Source organism: Sus scrofa, chromosome 1 (genome assembly GCF_054392235.1).
Source record: "Sus scrofa isolate SSC_HxYL_T2T_F1_AM1 chromosome 1, Sscrofa_HxYL_maternal_Yorkshire_Landrace_v2.0, whole genome shotgun sequence".
Classification (NCBI taxonomy): domain Eukaryota; kingdom Metazoa; phylum Chordata; class Mammalia; order Artiodactyla; family Suidae; genus Sus; species Sus scrofa.
Window position 1 is genome coordinate 117,215,567 of NC_139383.1, and position 16,637 is coordinate 117,232,203.

Consider the following 16,637-nt stretch of genomic DNA (forward strand, 5'->3'; position numbering starts at 1 on the left):
GCAAAGTGATTCAGTTTTACATATAGATACATTCACTCTTTTTCAGATCCTTCTTCCAATGGGTTATTACCAAAAAAAGAAAAAAAAGTGAAGCAAGTTTTGCACAGGAGTAGAATTCTGGTCGCTGTATATGGTTATACTACGAGTAGGCAGAAACGTGCCGCTAGTCTTTGAGGCTATCACATTTATATCCAATGTGGTGGTGACTAATCCTTGACTGTCCCAATACGGACAACGCTAAGTGTCTTCTGCCCCATCGATGCCCTTCCTCACGTAAAGTATCGGTCACCTCCTGCCAGTGGACTTGCAATCCCGCAAAGGCAGGGCGAGAGGGTGCAGGCTCTGCCTACTAGAAACTATAGTGTCTTCTCCCGGCGCCGCCTTCCGCTGACCCTCTTCCTGTTGGTCGGCGTTGGCGAGCTGGGGAGCCAATGAGGCCGCAGTAACGTGGCAGCCACCCACGAGCCCGCGTCCCTGCTAGCCCAGTCGGCGAGCCGAGCTCCGCCCCCCAGGGGGACCTACCATCTGGCGCCGACTCAGAGGGGGGAAATGGGGCCCTCCTCCGCTTGGAGGCCGGTAGGAACCCCTGTCTCCCCCCGGCTGCTCTGGGTGGCGGCGCCGGGGCCCACGCCGCTCCGCCCCGCCCCTTCCGGCCTCAGCAGCCCTGTAGCGCTCGCTTTTCCCGGTGGATGCTGCGCTTCTTGGAGCGGAACATGAAGGTGCTCTTCGTCGCCGCCGTAGTCGTGGGCTCGGTCCTCTTCCTGCTGTTGCCTGGACCTTCCACGGCAGATGAGAAGAAGAAGGGACCCAAAGTCACTGTCAAGGTCCGCCCTCCCCTCTCCAGACCTGCCTGCCGAGGCCCGCCCTTCGCCGCCTGGGTTCCGGCCTTGGCGCCGCTAGTCACATGTGTCCGAGGCGTTTACGGCCCCGGAGCTCAGGCCTGGGCGTCCTTGGCTTTGGCTCTGCCCCCTCTCTAGTCTCTCTGCTGTGCTTCTTGGCGCCTGAGCGGTCCTCGCTTATTCAGACCAGAGATTGACCTGAACCCTCCCCGTTAGCCTGGCCCTGGCCCAGGCTTTGCCACCCATGATGCCCAGCTGGGCTGGCACTGAAGACTCAGAGCCGTTTATGCACTGCTGGAGAAATGGTGAAAGATTACGTCTGCCAAATTGCCAGTCCTTTATCTACTCAGGTCCAGTTGTAGCCACTTCCAATTACAAGGCACATTTGTGTAGTTTTAAACCTGAGGGGTGTGCTTAGGCTCCCCTCCTTAGGGTTTTTGATGTTAAATTTTATCATCTGGGCCCATTATTTATTTAGAGCAAAGGTTGTTAATCTGTAGTCTAAGGAGATTGTCAACAAACTAAACGTAAATTTTCATGGGATTTTTGTTGCTACCAAAGTCATATTTAGAAACACTGCTCCTAAAATATGGCTGTTTTCTCTCCCATCCTCTGGGTAGCTTCTTGGGTCCCCCTTCCCTAGCAAGGCCCCTTCAAAGAGGCCAAGTTCAAAATGGTATTTTTTCTTCAGGTTTACTTTGACCTGCGAATTGGAGATGAAGATATAGGCCGGGTGGTCATCGGTCTCTTTGGAAAGACAGTTCCAAAAACGGTGGATAATTTTGTGGCCTTGGCTACAGGAGAGGTAAGTGGCTAGAGTGGAGGTAGCCAAGCTCAAAAGAAGTGAAATTGGCATATAGGGCTGGCAGCAAACTGACTTCCCCATCCATAACAGTGACAGAGTACCAGCTGTGCCCTCTGGCACAGGGAACCCACTATTACTATATCTATTGGGTTTTTTAATTAATTTATTTATTTTTTACTTATTAGGGCTGCACCTGCGGCAAATGGAAGTTCCGGGGCTAGGGGTCTAGTTGGAGCTACAGCTGCTGGCCTATACCACAACCACAGCAATGCCAAACCGATCCTCATATGTGACCTGTGCTGCAGCTTGCAGCAACGCCAAATCCTTAACCCACTGAGCAAGGCTAGGGATTGAATCCACATCCTCATGGATACTAGTCCAGTTCATAACATGCTGACCCACAATGGTAACTCCTCTACTGAATTTTTTAAACTGAATCCAGAATTAGGATTATTATTTTCTTTTTTTTTAAGAAAAGTTTTCATCTTTGAGACATCATGGTAACCAAAGAAAACATCTATGGAAACTAGTTTGTAGCTTCTGCACCAGAGTAAGGGGCTCAGAGCTTTCCAGGTTTTAATGAAATGAATGTCCTTCCTATATAAGAAAGTTTCTGTTTTGGAGTTCCTGGTGGCTCAGCAGGTTAAGGATCCGGAGTCGTCACAGGTGTGGTGCAGGTTCCATCCCTAACCTGGGAACTTTGGCATGCCGCTGGCATGGCCCAAAAAATAAAAAAGAGCTTGTATTTCAACTTTCCATTGGTTAGTAGGTAACTGGGTTTTTTCTCTTTTTTTGGTCTTTTTTTTGCCTTTTCTAGGGCCGCTCCCGCAGCATATGGAGGTTCCCAGGCTAGAGGTCTAATCAGAGCTGTAGCTGCCAGCCTACGCCAGAGCCACAGCAACGTGGGATCCGAGCCGAGTCTGCAACCTACACCACAGTTCATGGCAACACCAGATCCTTAACCCACTGAGCAAGGCCAGGGGTCAAACCCGCGACTTCATGGTTCCTGGTCGGATTTGTTAACCACTGAGCCGCGACGGGAACTCCGGTAACTTTTTTTTTGTCAGTTTTCTTGCATCATCTGTTCCTATGATTAGATGTGGGAAAATGTGGAGGCATTCTGTGAAGTAGAATTGTGTATAAAGTCTGGGAATTTGTCTAAAGGCAGAGGACTGTGTGGTCTCAGCCTTTCCTGGATCTGTGTATGCCACACCTGGCCTGTGGTAACTGCTCACCCACTAGCATGTTGAGTCTGCCAGCAGGGGTTTCTCTTCTGTGAGCAGGAGTTGTTGGCTGCGTTCCTGCAGGGCCTGTTTAATGTCTGCTTGGTATACCTCGTGCCTCCTCCTAACTTCCTCATCCCTTTTTCTAGAAAGGGTTTGGCTACAAGAACAGCAAATTCCATCGTGTCATCAAGGACTTCATGATCCAGGGTGGAGACTTCACCCGGGGAGATGGCACTGGAGGTAACCCCAGGTCCTGGGCAGAGGGGTCTGTCGGTGCAGCGCCCAAGGTGCAAGGGCCAGCTGTGTTGGGTAGACAAGGCCTCTCTTCCTTCCCCAGCTCCAGAGGTAGATCTGTCACCTGCACAGAGACATCTGCACCCTTCTTTGTATAGGGAACTGAGTACAAAGAAGAGGGAGGAATGGGGTCAGGTAAACAAAAGAGGGGCTCGCTCAGCTGGCAGACCTGCTGATTGAGGCCTATTGCCTCTGTGGCTTTTCTCAAAGCACCTCCTGGGGGGAGGGGAGCAAAGTGAAACATCTATGTAGGTGATTCCAGGTCAGGCACGCGAAGCCTGTGTGGATGAACTTGAAAGCCCCAGCGAGGGTGGGAGAAGTTGCTTCCCTGGGCAGGCGGTCTCTTACCAGGGACCGCTTGGCAAGGGTTGGCAGTCCCACCTCTGTGTTACTTGTTCAGTAGGATGGACAGACACCATGGCTCACCCACACATTTCCCCACACTGGCGCACAGCCTGCCCTTCCCTTAGGCCACAGCTTTAGCTCACCCCATCCGTGAACGTTGACTGAACGTTGGTAGGTGCTGAGGGGATAAAAATCAGCGGGACAGACAAATCCCGTTCAATTCCAGCACCTGGCAAGTCACAAATGGGCTGTAACACAGATTTCAGAGATCAGGCCCTGTCCTCAAGTTGTTTATTATCTGGGTGGGAAGAATTAGGAGAAAACACTCTGAAAGCTGCATAATAGCAGATGCAAATCACAGCCAGCTGGGCGGGGAGGACAAAGCCTACACAATCCATAGCACTGTGTTCATGGCATCGGACCTGGGTGTGATCACTGTCTGCCACCTTGTTGCTTTGTGACCTCAAGCAAATGCGTCCTCTGAAGCTGTTTCCTCTTCTGTAAAGTAAGAGTGGTGAGAGTTGTGGGTGCTGGGAGGGCGAGGTGCAGTGTTGAGCGTGTGGTGTCCAGCGTGTGGTCACTAAGGGCAGCCATCCTCGAGGTGCTGACAGGCACAGGTGATCAGGAAATGGCCTTATGAATGTGACGGCAGATTGGATGGGGTCCTGGCGGGGGAGAATTTGAATGGGCAAGGAAGAGGTAGGATTAAGGTGTGAGCTCAGCTCTGTGGCAGGAGTTTGACCAAAGGTGGGCTCAGGAAGATGGGAGTCGAGCTCACACCAAGAGCCCAGGGTGGCAGCTCGTGGCCAGGCCAGGGACCCAGGGCTCTGTGAGGATCTGCTGAAGACCCGAGTGCAGTGCCCTTTGAGGGAACATAACGTGGCAGATTCAGGAGGTGGAGGCAGTGGCAGCAGACTGGCAGGGCGTTGGTGCAGCTGTCCCTGGGGAGGGCAACCCCGGCCTGAACTCTGGGGAAGGATACCAGAGCCCACCTTCGTTTGAATTCTAGATCAGGTGCCTTTAGCCTCTGTACCTCGGTTTCTTCAGCTTTGAAATGGGTCTCAGCTCCTGCCTCCTAGGGTGGCTTTTTCTGTGTGGCACATGCTTGGACCACTCCTCTGGCTCACTGTTCACACTTCAGCGTTAGTCATTAATGCAGTGAGGGGAAAAAAGGATGAATGGGAAAAAAATGAAGGTGAGGACAGCTAACAGCATGCAGAGGAAAAATGTCAACTGAAGTATGGGGGGGAAAGATGACGGAGTACCTTGCGATTGGTTGGTTTTAGGGCTGCACCTGCGGCATATGGAGGTTCCCAGACTAGGGGTTGAATTGGAGCTACAGCTGCTGGCCTACGCCACAGCCACGCCAGACCCTTAACCCACTGAGCGGGGTCAGGGATCAAACCTGCACCCTCATGGATATTAGTCAGATTCCTTTCCACTTGGGCCGTGATGGGAACTCCCAAAGTATGTTGAGAGTTTAAAACAAAGAGCTAGCCTGTATCTTGGGAAAGTGACTGGAGCTAAGGGTGTGGATTGGGGGGTTTTGTGGATACCAGCAGTCATTTGAGATATTTACAAAGAGGATTCTCATGCCCACTGGGGAGGCTTCTGGACAGCACCCCAGCCAGGAGTCCTTGCCCTGCAGTGGGAGAACCCGGTTGATCCCTGGTATGGGCGTGAATGTCAAACGATTCTTGGTTTTCCGTCTTCCCCCTTCCTGCACGATCAGAACTATCTCCCTGGAGATAGTCTAGGACAGCTTCCCAACCGAGTTCCATCTAATGGGAAGCACAAGGTGAAAATTCGTGTGTTGAGGAGGGAAGTTTGCAAATAAGCTTGAAAGGTGTCCGGTAGAACAAAATGAAAATTAACTTCTTTGTTGCTGGGCTCCTCGGGGCCTCTGGTGCACAACGTGACTCTCTAGGAGAGGACGGGAACTATGAAGGGTGCAGCATTTCTCCTGGCACCGGCTTTGGGACCTTAGGTTGGGATCTGAGACTGGATCGGTCTGCTCCCGGCTCCCTCTGTCACCTACCCGGGCCCCAGACCCTCCACAGCAGACACGGTCCACACACTCAAAATCACCTTTTATTTTTGGTTCCTTCTTTGATCAGAGGCTCTTGACTTTCCAAAATTCAAGGGTGGCCCCTCCCCATGTACCCTCTCTCTGCTTTGGAGCTTCCTCTGTATCTTTTGTGCTCTTAGGGAGAAAAGCTGATCAGCAGGCCTCTCAGGCCCCCACTGCAGATAGTTAAAATCTGCCGTATTTGAAAGCTATAAAACATTCCCACAGTAATCGGCATGTGAGCTGTGGACTAAATCCCTCTCCCACTGCCCCCCTCCCCCCGGTCTTTCCCCTGGTGGGCTGTCAGCATGGCTTGGCTCCAAGCCAGCGGGTGGGAAGGGAACTCTTGCCTGTCCTTGTACTCATGTGGGCCTGGTTGGCCACGGAGGACAAGTCAAAGCCTCTGGAATCCTCACCCCCAGGGAACTGCTTTGTTTGGGCTGCCCCAGCTCCCCTGACCTAGTCTATCTTCGCAGGTAAGAGCATCTATGGTGAACGCTTTCCCGACGAGAACTTCAAGCTGAAACACTATGGGCCCGGCTGGGTGAGCATGGCCAACGCGGGCAAAGACACCAATGGCTCCCAGTTCTTCATCACAACGGTCAAGACAGCCTGGTTAGATGGCAAGCATGTGGTGTTCGGCAAAGTTCTCGAGGGCATGGTGAGTTTGGAGACAGGGGCTAAGGCTGGGCCATGCTCACCAGGGACCCGACAGACCCCAGGGCAGGGGATGCATATATTTTTAGCTCTTTCCCATTAGAGAACCACAGATGCAGCCCCGTGTTTATTTCCACAAACCTGGGGGTGATGGAAAGCAGCCTACTTCTCTATGCCCCCAAGTTCCGAATCCTTCCAGGTCCCAGGCAGAGGTGGCCAGGAGGCTCAGCGAGGTGGCACAATTACGGAACTCAGTCATGTCCTGGCACCACCTTAAGTGTACAGGGCACAGCCAAGCACGCTGTCCCTGCCAAGCCACTTGGTACCCACTCCCCAGCCACCCTCTTCCTCCTCCTCACCCTTAGTCCAACCTGGGTGGTACCCCAGGTGGCCCTCAGCCCTCCCCTACCGTACACTGGGGCCCGTCTCCGCTGCGCGGCAGACCCCTTGACACTCTGCCTTCCTCCCCAGGAGGTAGTTCGCAAGGTGGAGAGCACCAAGACAGATGGTCGGGACAAGCCCCTGAAGGATGTGACAATCGCAGACTGTGGCAAGATCGAGGTGGAGAAGCCCTTTGCCATCGCCAAGGAGTAGGACCCCCGGGCACCTCTTCCCTTTGAGCGACTGTCTGTGCAGCCCTGTTGCCCTCCTGGAGGTGAAGACAGTGCTGGGCGCCACAGGGCTCCATGCCGCTCTGGCCCGAGTGCCAGCATCCGTCGGAGCGGACCCCTCCCCTCACATTCCACGGCCGGAGGGCCCGGTTTTGTAACAAACTCCTGTCAACACTGACCAATTAAAAAAAGGTGGTTTTTTATAACCTGCGTATGGGCTGGGTTCTGGCCCCACCCCCCCCCAAGTCTAAACCCAGCACCTCTCCCCAGGTGCTACACACAAAACATCAAGCAGGAGCTTTGCTTCTAAAACTTTGCCAGCTCCTGTGCCTCAACCTTGCATGTCCCCTCCCCTCCTCCCGATAGAGGTGAAGAAATACACCTGTAACCTTCTCCCTTTCCTCTATTGTCCCCGCCCTGGCCCCTGGGTTCTAAGATGCAGGAGTTCTACGCCCCAGCTACCCGTGCAGCTCAGTGCTGAGCCTGGAGGGGTGGTGAGTTCTGGATCCAAGCCAAGGGCAACGCAGCCTATGTCCCTTTCACAGGACTGAGGCACATGACTGTCCTGGCAGGTGGCCTAAGGGCCTCTGGGCTGGTCAGGGCGTCAGTGGCACTGGAGCAGGGTGACAGGCATCCTCTGGCTCGGTTTTAGCTGTGCTGGTGCTGAAGCCGTAGAGGCCCTGGAGCACGCCATTCACCACCATGTCAGGCAGAGGCCCTGGGACAGGAGGAAGAGGGTAGGGGCTTTAGGGCAAGAGGAGGTGTGGGGTGGGCCTGGCCTCAGGCCTGCAGCTCCCTGAGCTGCCCATAGGCTCAGCCTCCCTCAGAACAGGAGTGCCCCGCCAAGGCAGCGGTTAGCAGCTGGCCACCCAAAACAAGGCCTTGGCATTCCCAGTTCACATTCTGGTCACATCTTGATAAAATAAAGCCAAGCTGGTGAGGAATGGAAACCAGGGGAGCCAACCTTATTTCACCAAGTTTGCTCCCTGGATGAGAATATAAAGCAGGAAGCAGGGCAGTGTGGCCCCAAAGGTGTCCAGGAGGGAGATGCTGCCTGGGGGTCCTGGGAACTGAGAAATGCTCCCCCCTCACTCCCACCCTCGAGCCTCAGTCCAGAATGTGGATTACAGGTCAGAGGCACTGCCTCACCTGGGGGGGGGATGCAAATGTAAGGGTCCACGCAGAAGCTGATGACTGGCCTGTGGCACAGCTGTGAGCTAAAAGGAAAAGAGGTCATGAGCAGTGCAGGGGTAGGTGGAACAAAGCCTCAGAGTAAGGACTGAGATCACCAAGGACCCACCAAGGAAAAGTGGCAAGTGGGAGTTCCCGATGTGGCACATCGGGTTAAGGAGCCAGTATTGTCTCTGCAGTAGCAAGAGTTCACAGCCAGACACAGCAGTGATAGGTCTCAAAAAAAAAAAGGAAAATGGGAAGTAGGACATCCCCTAGCACATGGCCACGAGAGGGCAGCAGAAGCCCAGTGCCAACAGGGTGTTTGACTTGCCTGCTGTTGTCAGGCAGGAGCTGCCCCAGGGTGCTGAAAAGGAGAGAGGCTGTGAGCTGCCTGAGGGAGGAAGGCAGGGTGAACCGGCGGAAGCCCAGAACCTCACCTCCCAGGGGACCACTGCCATTTGTAACAAGCTCAGTTCCGGAGGCAGCTGGTGTAACCAACACTCTCCAGAAAACAGCCCCTCCACCAGGGTCATGAAAGCCAACAAGGGAGGTCATGTCTCAAAGAGGAAAAACCAGGCCTGGCAGATGTGAGAGGGAAAAGGGCTCGGCCTCTAGAGCCTTTCCTCACCCGCTGGCTGCAGAGACCCCTGTCCCCCCAACTCTGAGGCTCCTCTCATGCCAAGCCATGGTCCCTAGAGGTGCTCACCCCCAGCTGCTGGCCTTGGGGTCTGTGGGGAAGTGCCGAAGACTCAGGAATTCCAGTAGTTCCTTGGGCACATCCTGGTTCAAGTATAGGATGCCCTGGAGAAGAGAACAGAGAAAACCCGTAATCAGACTCTGCCGTGTCATGTGTGCAGCCTGGTGCAAAATGAAAACGTGGGGGGCCTTCCAAAATGATAAAGAATTTCTGTGGTTGCCGAGGGGGAGGGAGTGGGATGGACTGGGAATTTGGGGTTAATAGAGGCAAAGTTGCTTTTTTTTGTTTGTTTTTTTCGTCTTTTTTGCCATTTCTTGGGCCGCTCCCGCGGCATATGGAGGTTCCCAGGCTAGGGGTCTAATCGGAGCTGTAGCTACCAGCCTACGCCAGAGCCACAGCAACGCGAGATCCGAGCCACGTCTGTGACCCACACCACAGCTCACGGCAAAGCCGGATCCTTAACCCACTGAGCAAGGGCAGGGATGGAACCCGCAACCTCATGGTTCCTAGTCGGATTCATTAACCACTGCGCCACGACGGGAACTCCGGAAAAACATTTTAAAAAGTATTTCTGGACAGTGAGAGTAGAGCATTAAACCAAGCTTGGGGCCCTCCCAAACACTGGCCCTGGATGACTACACAGCTTGGCTCATGAAGCCAGCCTGGCCTGTAATGTCGCATAACCATGTGGGAAAGGAGAGGGAGGATCTCCACCCTATATCAGGAGGGCAGCACAGGATCTCACCCTGGAGATGAGAACTAGCTTTCTTTTAACTGGGACCACCTGCCTCCTGATTACCTCACTCAGTCCTACCAATTCAGAGGTATGTTTGGACCCATTACTGTTTGGAAATTTGAAGTAGTAAATAGCAGGCCCCAAGAGTTCCCACTGTGGCCCAATTAGGTTAATAATCCAGCATTATCTCTACAGTGGCTCTGGAGGCTGCTGATGCGCAGCTTTGATCCCAGTCTGGCACAGTGGGTTAAGTATTCAGCATTGCTGCAGCTGTGGCTCGGAACTTCCATATGCCACAGGTGTGCCCAACACACAAAAACAAACAAACAAAATGCCCCAAATGTGGGATCCTTCACCCCATGCCCCGCACCTCTGCATGCAGCAGGCTGGGGGGCAACAGAGAGAGACGCACGCACACCTGGATATAGGCTTCCAAGCCCTGCCGCCGCTGCTCCAATCCTCTGGTCCTCCAGTTGGGCAGGCGTTTCGAGGGGAAGTCGGGAACTCTGTATAGTTTCTTGATCTGCCAGGTTACCGAGGTGCGATCACAGCATCCCGACCCAGCCCTCATGCTCATTTCATCCTAGCCAAGACCCCTTTCCAGTCCTCCCCGCCATGCCTGCACTCCCAAACTTCAGGCTCTATCCTGAGACATACCCGCGTGGTGAATGGTGGATGGGACAAGGGCGAGAGGCGCCCCAACCTGACCCTTCACCCCCAAAACGCCCGACAGCGGGCTGGCTGCGCCAGGGCACGGACAACAGAGGCTGGGACCTGCCCCTTTGCGCCCATCCCGCAGCCCGCAGGGGTCTTCAGGGCCTGGGGCGATAATGGGGATGGCAGAGACTGGGGCCTGCCAGCTCGTCTGCCCGCCTCCCAGAGGGTGGGCAGGAGCTGGGCGGGGTCGGTCGGTTGGTTGCTGCCTCACCCGCTTGTGCAGCGCGTGGAACTCGCTGTAGCGCCTCTGCACGGTATGTCTGCGCCCGCGGCACAGCACCTCCACTCGGAACACCTGGCGGGCGCGGGCAGGCAGCCGGGTGCGCATGAGGCCGACGGGAGGGCGCCGCTGGACCCTTGCCCGGCCACTCGCCCACCCTCCGCCCTCAAAGGCACAAAGCGGCGGGAGCGCTCCGCTCTTCAGGGACCCTCCCACGCTCGCACACACTCGGGGACTCGGCTCCATGCGGTGAGCCCCTCAAGGGCCAGGACCACTGTCCGCGGGGCTGGCAAATCCGAGCGGCCCGGAGACCCTTACGAAGCTGCCCTCGACAGCCTGGCCCGCTGCGTTCGGACGCCCGAGCCCCAGGAGCGGGGTCCCCTTGCGTTCGGCGCAGGGAAATCTGGCGGGTCCCTGTACCCCTTCCCATCCAGTGCTCCCGCTCACCATGTGCCCTCTATCGGGGCTCTGCCGGGTCCCCTCGGCCTCGGGTCCCACAGAAGGGATGTGAACCTGCAGCATCCGCGCGCTGATTGCCGCCGGAACTCTCTCGGGGCGGACTGGAGACCCCAGTGTGGCTGGCCCCGCCCCCACGTTAGCCCCGCCCCGGGCGTTCCCTCCTGCCTCCGGGTCCTGCCGGGGGCTGATTAGACCAGGTCCGGGGTGGGGGCGACGGGAGGCTAGAGCCGCTCCCTGAGCCTAGTTGGGCCGCAGGGCGTGGGGACTCTTCGACAGAGTCATCCGTTTAGTACTATGTCCACACTCGCTGAGCGCCCACTGATGACCAGGAATGGGGGCAAGCCAAAATTTCACCTGCTCTTGAGCCGCAGGAAGGGCTAGGGCCCGTGGACGGCTGGACAAGGAGGGAGCCAGGGCACAGACCAACCAGGGACATTTCTTGGCGTTCCTCACATCCTTCCCCGGGGTCAGGCTGCCCCCCTTCCAATCCACTTTACTCCAACTTCAGCCTATACCCCGGGAGCGTGCTGGGGTAAAGTTGGTCGCACTCTGGCTTTGATGTTCCCCGCCCCAGCACTCATAGGCCCACTCCATTCTTTCATTTTAAAAATCCGTTCCTCCATTCATTCGTCTTTTAGCCCAAGCTGCATCAGGTCGGGGAGAGGCAGTTTAGGGACCAAATTCAAGGAAATTCAGACACCTTGCATTTCCCCAATTGTGGAAAGCACAGTAGGCCTGTGCGCATTGCAAAATCTGGATAATATGCTTCCCTCAGGAGAGGGCATGAAAATTGAGATGATTCCTGCTAAGCCCTCAGCAAAGCAGATGCTGAGAAAAATCGCAGTTTGTGGGCCTGTCCTGGAGACATTGTTGGGTGGTGTTGGTGTACAGGACAACCTGGTAGGGAGAGGGACTGTGGGAGGTGGCGCCGGGCTGATGTTGCCCACTCTTCTGACAGAGCTGTTGTGAATATGCGGCAGGATTTAATCCAGAACTCTCACCTCCTGAGAGGGGCCTCTGCCCCCATCCCTCAGCCACAGCTACCCCTGCCCTGGCTATGGCCATAAGGGAGCTGTTTCATCCAGCATAGGCCTCCACTCCACTGACTCCTCTATGGTGGGAAGGAAGAAGCAGAGCACCTGAGAAGTTGGGGTTGGGGGATACCAAGTCAGTCCCTCCCCTGCTAGTGCAGAGGTGCTTCTGAGCTGGAGCAGAAACTCTCCATTCCCAGCTCTGCCCCCACAGAGAGGCTGAGAGGATGACCCGAAAGGAGGCAGGCAGGTCTCGCCAGTACTATGTCCCCCCCACTTTTCCCCCCAAATTCCATCTCACAAGGGCTCCAGAATCAGGAAGCTGAAACTTCCTGGAAGGGAAATGACCCCCCATGAGGAGAAGTGCTGAGCTTTCATTTCCTCCCTTGACGTCTATAGAGCCCCACAGGGGCCCTGCTTTCCTTGTCTGCTGTCTGGGAAGTCCTCTCCTGGGCCCTCAGACCTCTAAACTTCTCGATCACCCAGCCTACTGAAGGTCTGCCCTCCGTCTCTATCCCCACCACCCAGAAAACTGCCAGTTTCCTAAGGGATCTTGCTGCTTTTCCTTGCCTTACTCCCTCTCCACTAGAGCACAAACTGTCCAGGCACCTGCTTAAAACTTGCAAAGGCTTCATATTGTGCTGAGAACGAAAGCCACCCTCCCCACACTATCTCGAGCTCTAAACGACCTGGCCCAGCCACCATCTCTCATTTCATTTTCTCTCCTCCAGTCTTGTGCAATGGGGCTCCAGTAGCAGGGACCTTCCTCCAGTTCTTCAAACCTAATGAGCTCTTTCTACCTCAGGACATTTAGTTTATTTTTATTTATTTATTTATTTTTTTGTCTTTTAATCTTTTCTAGGGCCGCATTCGCGGCATATGGAGGTTCCCAGGCTAGGGGTCAAATCGGAGCCACAGCCACAGCAACACCAGATCCGAGCCGTGTCTGCAACCTACACCACAGCTCATGGCAATGCTGGATCCTTAACCCACTGAGCAAGGCCAGGGATGGAACCTGCAACATCATGGTTCCTAGATGGATTCGTTAACCACTGAGCTATGACGGGAACTCCTACCTCAGGACATTTATACTCTTTCCTGACAGTTCACCTGATAGGCTTTGCCTAAAACTTCCAATTCTCAGCCTAAAACTCACCTCCTTAAGGATGCCTTCCTTCCTGCCCACCCTCTCAAAGCCCGCTCTCTCTGCACTTAATCCCAATATGGAGTTTCTTTTGTTTATCGTATGTCTCCCTGGTTTCCCCAAGTCAGCCCCAGACTCAGTACCATCTGACCAGGGATGTGGTCTCTTGTCAGTGGTCGCCACCAGGGTGCCAAATATATAGTAGACACTCAAACACGTGTTGAATGAAAGACTATATGAATGAATGGCGGAGGAGGTGTTGGGCAAAGGCTTGGAAGAGAAGGAAAAGCCTGGGAAAGAGGTAGGAAGGGAGCAAGGGTTGCTGAAGCTGTATAGGAAGGCCAGCTGAGGGTAACAACAGGACCCTCTTCCCACCCCCAGAGTTAGACAACTCGCTCTCTCTGCAGACTGTCATCCCACCTTGTTTATTTAATTTTCAGGTGTTCTTAAGAAGTCTCAAGTCAGTGGATTTTCATCCCCAGTTACAGAGGGAGATTTGATGCACTTGACTTGTGAAACATCTGCAGCTCCCTATTTCACAGCATTTCATTCCTATGTGAGTGAAGATGCAAATGAAAAAAAATAAGATTCTTGACCTGGAGACATTTATCTCTTCAGGGGGATAAAACAATTTAGGGAGAACATTTTCCTATAAAGAGGAATGCATGACATGGTGTACACCCCAAAGCGGTTATTACAAAGGAATAGTTTGTTTTCTGTATACTTCAAGCATTTGGCCTGCTCAGTATATGAACACTGAGCCAAATTCCAGGCTCAGATTACAGGGCCCTGACTCGGGTTTCCCGAATGCACTGGCCTAGCTTGGAGGCTCATATTGTGCCTGTTGCACGAGGTTGCTGGTGACGTTGATGCTCCTGGCTTGGGGGTCATGTAAACAGCTGTCTCTTAAAGGCCCACACCAGCCCCACCAGGGAGCCAGGCCTCTCTGGTCTCACTCTGCAGATGAGGATCAAGGCCAGAGCAGGGGGCAGAGGTGTCCCCCCCGCCACCTCACCTCCTGGGTTCCTGGTCATGGGTGAGCAGGTGGGCTAGACTGCGGCTCCCACACTGGCTCGACATTGGTTCATGCACACAAAACCCCTTTCACTGGCTCGGCTTCTGCTGGGCGGCCCTCGCTGCTCCTGAGGTTTGGTTAACCCCATTAAGAAAACAAACAGCTCCTGGGCTGTGGGCTGGTGGGGGAGCCACTGGGCACAGAGGCTGAATTCTCTCTGGCCTCCCTCCGAGGGCGAGCCTAGGGGCCCAGCAACCTGGGGCAGGGGTTGTGCAGAGCTGGTCCTGGTCTGCTCCTCCAGGGGCTCTGGTCACCTGGGAAGCCTTGGACAAAGTCCATGCCTCAGGGTCCTTTTCTGTACCACAGAGAGCTCTGCATGGAGTAAATGGTGTCATGCTTCCAATAAGCCACAGCCACAGCCTTGTGGGACCCGAGCTGAGTCTGCAACCACACCACAGCTCACGGCAACGCCAGATCCTTAACCCTCTGAGCGGGGCCAGGGAATGAACCCTCGTCCTCATGGATGCTAGTCGGGTTCCTTACTCCTGAACCACACCAGGAACTCCAAATGTTAGCTATTCTTATTTCAATATTCCTATTACCTGAATTTTCTGCTTTTGTAGGCCAAAGCTGTGGGGTATTGGCAACTACATATGGTTCAGCCCATGTAATGTTAGTGATTCATCTTTGAAACAGCAAAAACAAACTCTTCTATTCCTCTTTTAGTAGCCTGCGGTTGCAAGTTTAGCTTAAAAAAACAAAAACAACAAAACAACAACAAAACCTATTCATTATTCCAACTACTAACTCTGTGATCAGGCTTTTCCTGATTTTCTCAATTATTGTGCAACTAAAAAAGGGTGAGAGAATGAATTGGAAGCAGAAGTTGATGTAAATCAGCAACTATCCTGTTAACAGCCTCAGAGTCCTTACTGCCTTAGGAATAAGTACATCTTACACATTTGAAATAATAAAGTAACAATTTTATGTTGTGAATATTGGACTTTGGTGTAAAAATCATTCGTTCTACTGCTAAAACATTCTAAATTCTTGAGCCAGTCTAAACTTCATTTACAGATGAGGAGCCTAAGGTGTGAGAAAGGAAACGTGGGCCGTGGAAAGGGCTGCTGTGATAGGAAGGCACCTCTGACGAGCATGTCCTGCCTGAGCCCTGAAAGCAACGCCTGGCTCAGGGGTCAGTAGGCTGGTGCCCTGCTTCTCAGGGGACAGGAAGGCTCTGGCGAGCAGTGTTCCTCCTAGGAGGCACCTGCTCCTTGTCCAGAAGTCACAGGCAGCTCAGTGCCTCAGGCAACAGGACGCAGGGCTGGAGCAGGGGCGGCTGCAGAGACCACCCCAGCTGCCTGCTATCTGAAGCAACGGCTTCCTGTGGGGATTTTCTGGTGCCATGACTCTCAACACTCTGCAGCACGATGTCAGTAACCAATCGCCCCTCAGATGTGGGGACACCGGGTTCAAGGAACAAAGACATGTTCAGGTACCCAGGTGCTGTGAAGAGAGCCATGGGACTGAGACCTGGGGACAACAGGAAAGTGGGCCAGAGGCCAGAGTGGGCACAGCCCCAGCCCGAGGTCTGGAAGGGGCATCCCTGCCCTGGGTGCTGGCTGGGGCTTCCCCTCAGCAAGTACTTTTTAGTCTGTGCCATTAATGGGCCCCAGCTACTCACCCAGGTGCTTGTCATCCAGCTTCTGCTCCTGCTGCCCGACTGGCCCACACACTGAGCACGTCTGGGGAGAGTAGCTGATAGTGTCAGAGAAGCTCAAATGCCTACAAGGTATAGGTGGGTAACCTGTCCTTAACAGGCCCACCAGGCCTTTAAGAAAACACATTCATGGGTTAGTATCTAGGTCCTCCTTGTCCAGGCCCGACCGGGTGGGGTGTGTCAGTTGGGAGCAGATAAGCTGAGTCAAGCAGATTGAGTTCAAGTCTTGGCTCTGGGGTGTGACCTTGGGTCAGCTGCTTAAAGTCTCTAAGGCTCAGTCTTTGAATGTAGATAATGACACCCACCTGGGAGGAGGGCCATGGCGCTGGAGGGATTTCAAAGCCCCAAGCACACTGGCAGGGCAGCTCTTGTTATTAGGCCCTGGGTGGGCAGGTTCTACGGGGCAGTCTGGTCACTGCCCTGCACATGTTCCCAGCTGCCAGGCGCCTCATCATTTGTGTGTGTGTGTGTGTGAGGCTGCTGATGTTCCCAAGGGGAGATCTGCTACTGTGCTCCTGTGCTCATCACTGCTGTCACTCATAGTGGAAGAGGAAGCTGAGACTCTGAACCTAGGAGGGGGTGTCATTTGGAAACAATCAGCACATCCCTTAAGGGAAAAGTCCTATCTCAGATTGGACAGGGTTTTTCTTTGGGGATTTTTCTGGACCCAGATAAGAGTCGTGTGGAGGCTGAGCAGCTGGCTTCCTCTGAGCAGCTTTGGCAGGGGGTTGGGTGGGGGGATTTCTGCCCCTGAGGTCTGGTCATCAGAGCCAGAGGGGCATTTCCACAATAGACAGAGGGGAGGAGGCTTGTCTGGGTCAAGCCGAGGGGCCCTCGCCTCCCAGCCTGCAGGCCCCACCTGGGACCCTGAGCACTGACC

General features: G+C 54.2%; 2 protein-coding genes across 8 annotated transcripts; one reads left to right on the forward strand and one right to left on the reverse strand.

Moving 5' to 3' along the window:
* The first annotated feature begins 684 nt into the window (after positions 1 to 684).
* On the forward strand, positions 685 to 7,051 carry PPIB (peptidylprolyl isomerase B). Its single transcript, XM_021093880.2, has 5 exons — positions 685 to 824; positions 1,531 to 1,644; positions 3,017 to 3,110; positions 6,054 to 6,238; positions 6,706 to 7,051. Exons 1-5 carry the CDS (start codon positions 690 to 692, stop codon positions 6,826 to 6,828), a joined length of 651 nt encoding a protein of 216 aa, XP_020949539.1. The 5' UTR covers positions 685 to 689; the 3' UTR covers positions 6,829 to 7,051.
* SNX22 (sorting nexin 22) lies at positions 5,583 to 15,872 on the reverse strand. 7 transcript variants are annotated; one of them, XM_021093895.2, is made up of 6 exons: positions 10,836 to 10,926; positions 10,380 to 10,463; positions 9,870 to 9,974; positions 8,725 to 8,819; positions 7,995 to 8,062; positions 5,583 to 7,563 (listed from the first exon to the last, which is right to left on the reverse strand). In XM_021093895.2, exons 1-6 carry the CDS (start codon positions 10,908 to 10,910, stop codon positions 7,442 to 7,444), a joined length of 549 nt encoding a protein of 182 aa, XP_020949554.1. In that variant the 5' UTR covers positions 10,911 to 10,926; the 3' UTR covers positions 5,583 to 7,441. The 7 variants fall into 7 exon arrangements, with proteins under 7 accessions (XP_020949554.1, XP_084823879.1, XP_084823878.1 ...); XM_084967753.1 differs by lacking the exons at positions 10,380 to 10,463; positions 10,836 to 10,926 and adding an exon at positions 15,722 to 15,872; XM_084967752.1 differs by lacking the exon at positions 10,380 to 10,463.
* Positions 15,873 to 16,637: the final 765 nt, after the last annotated feature.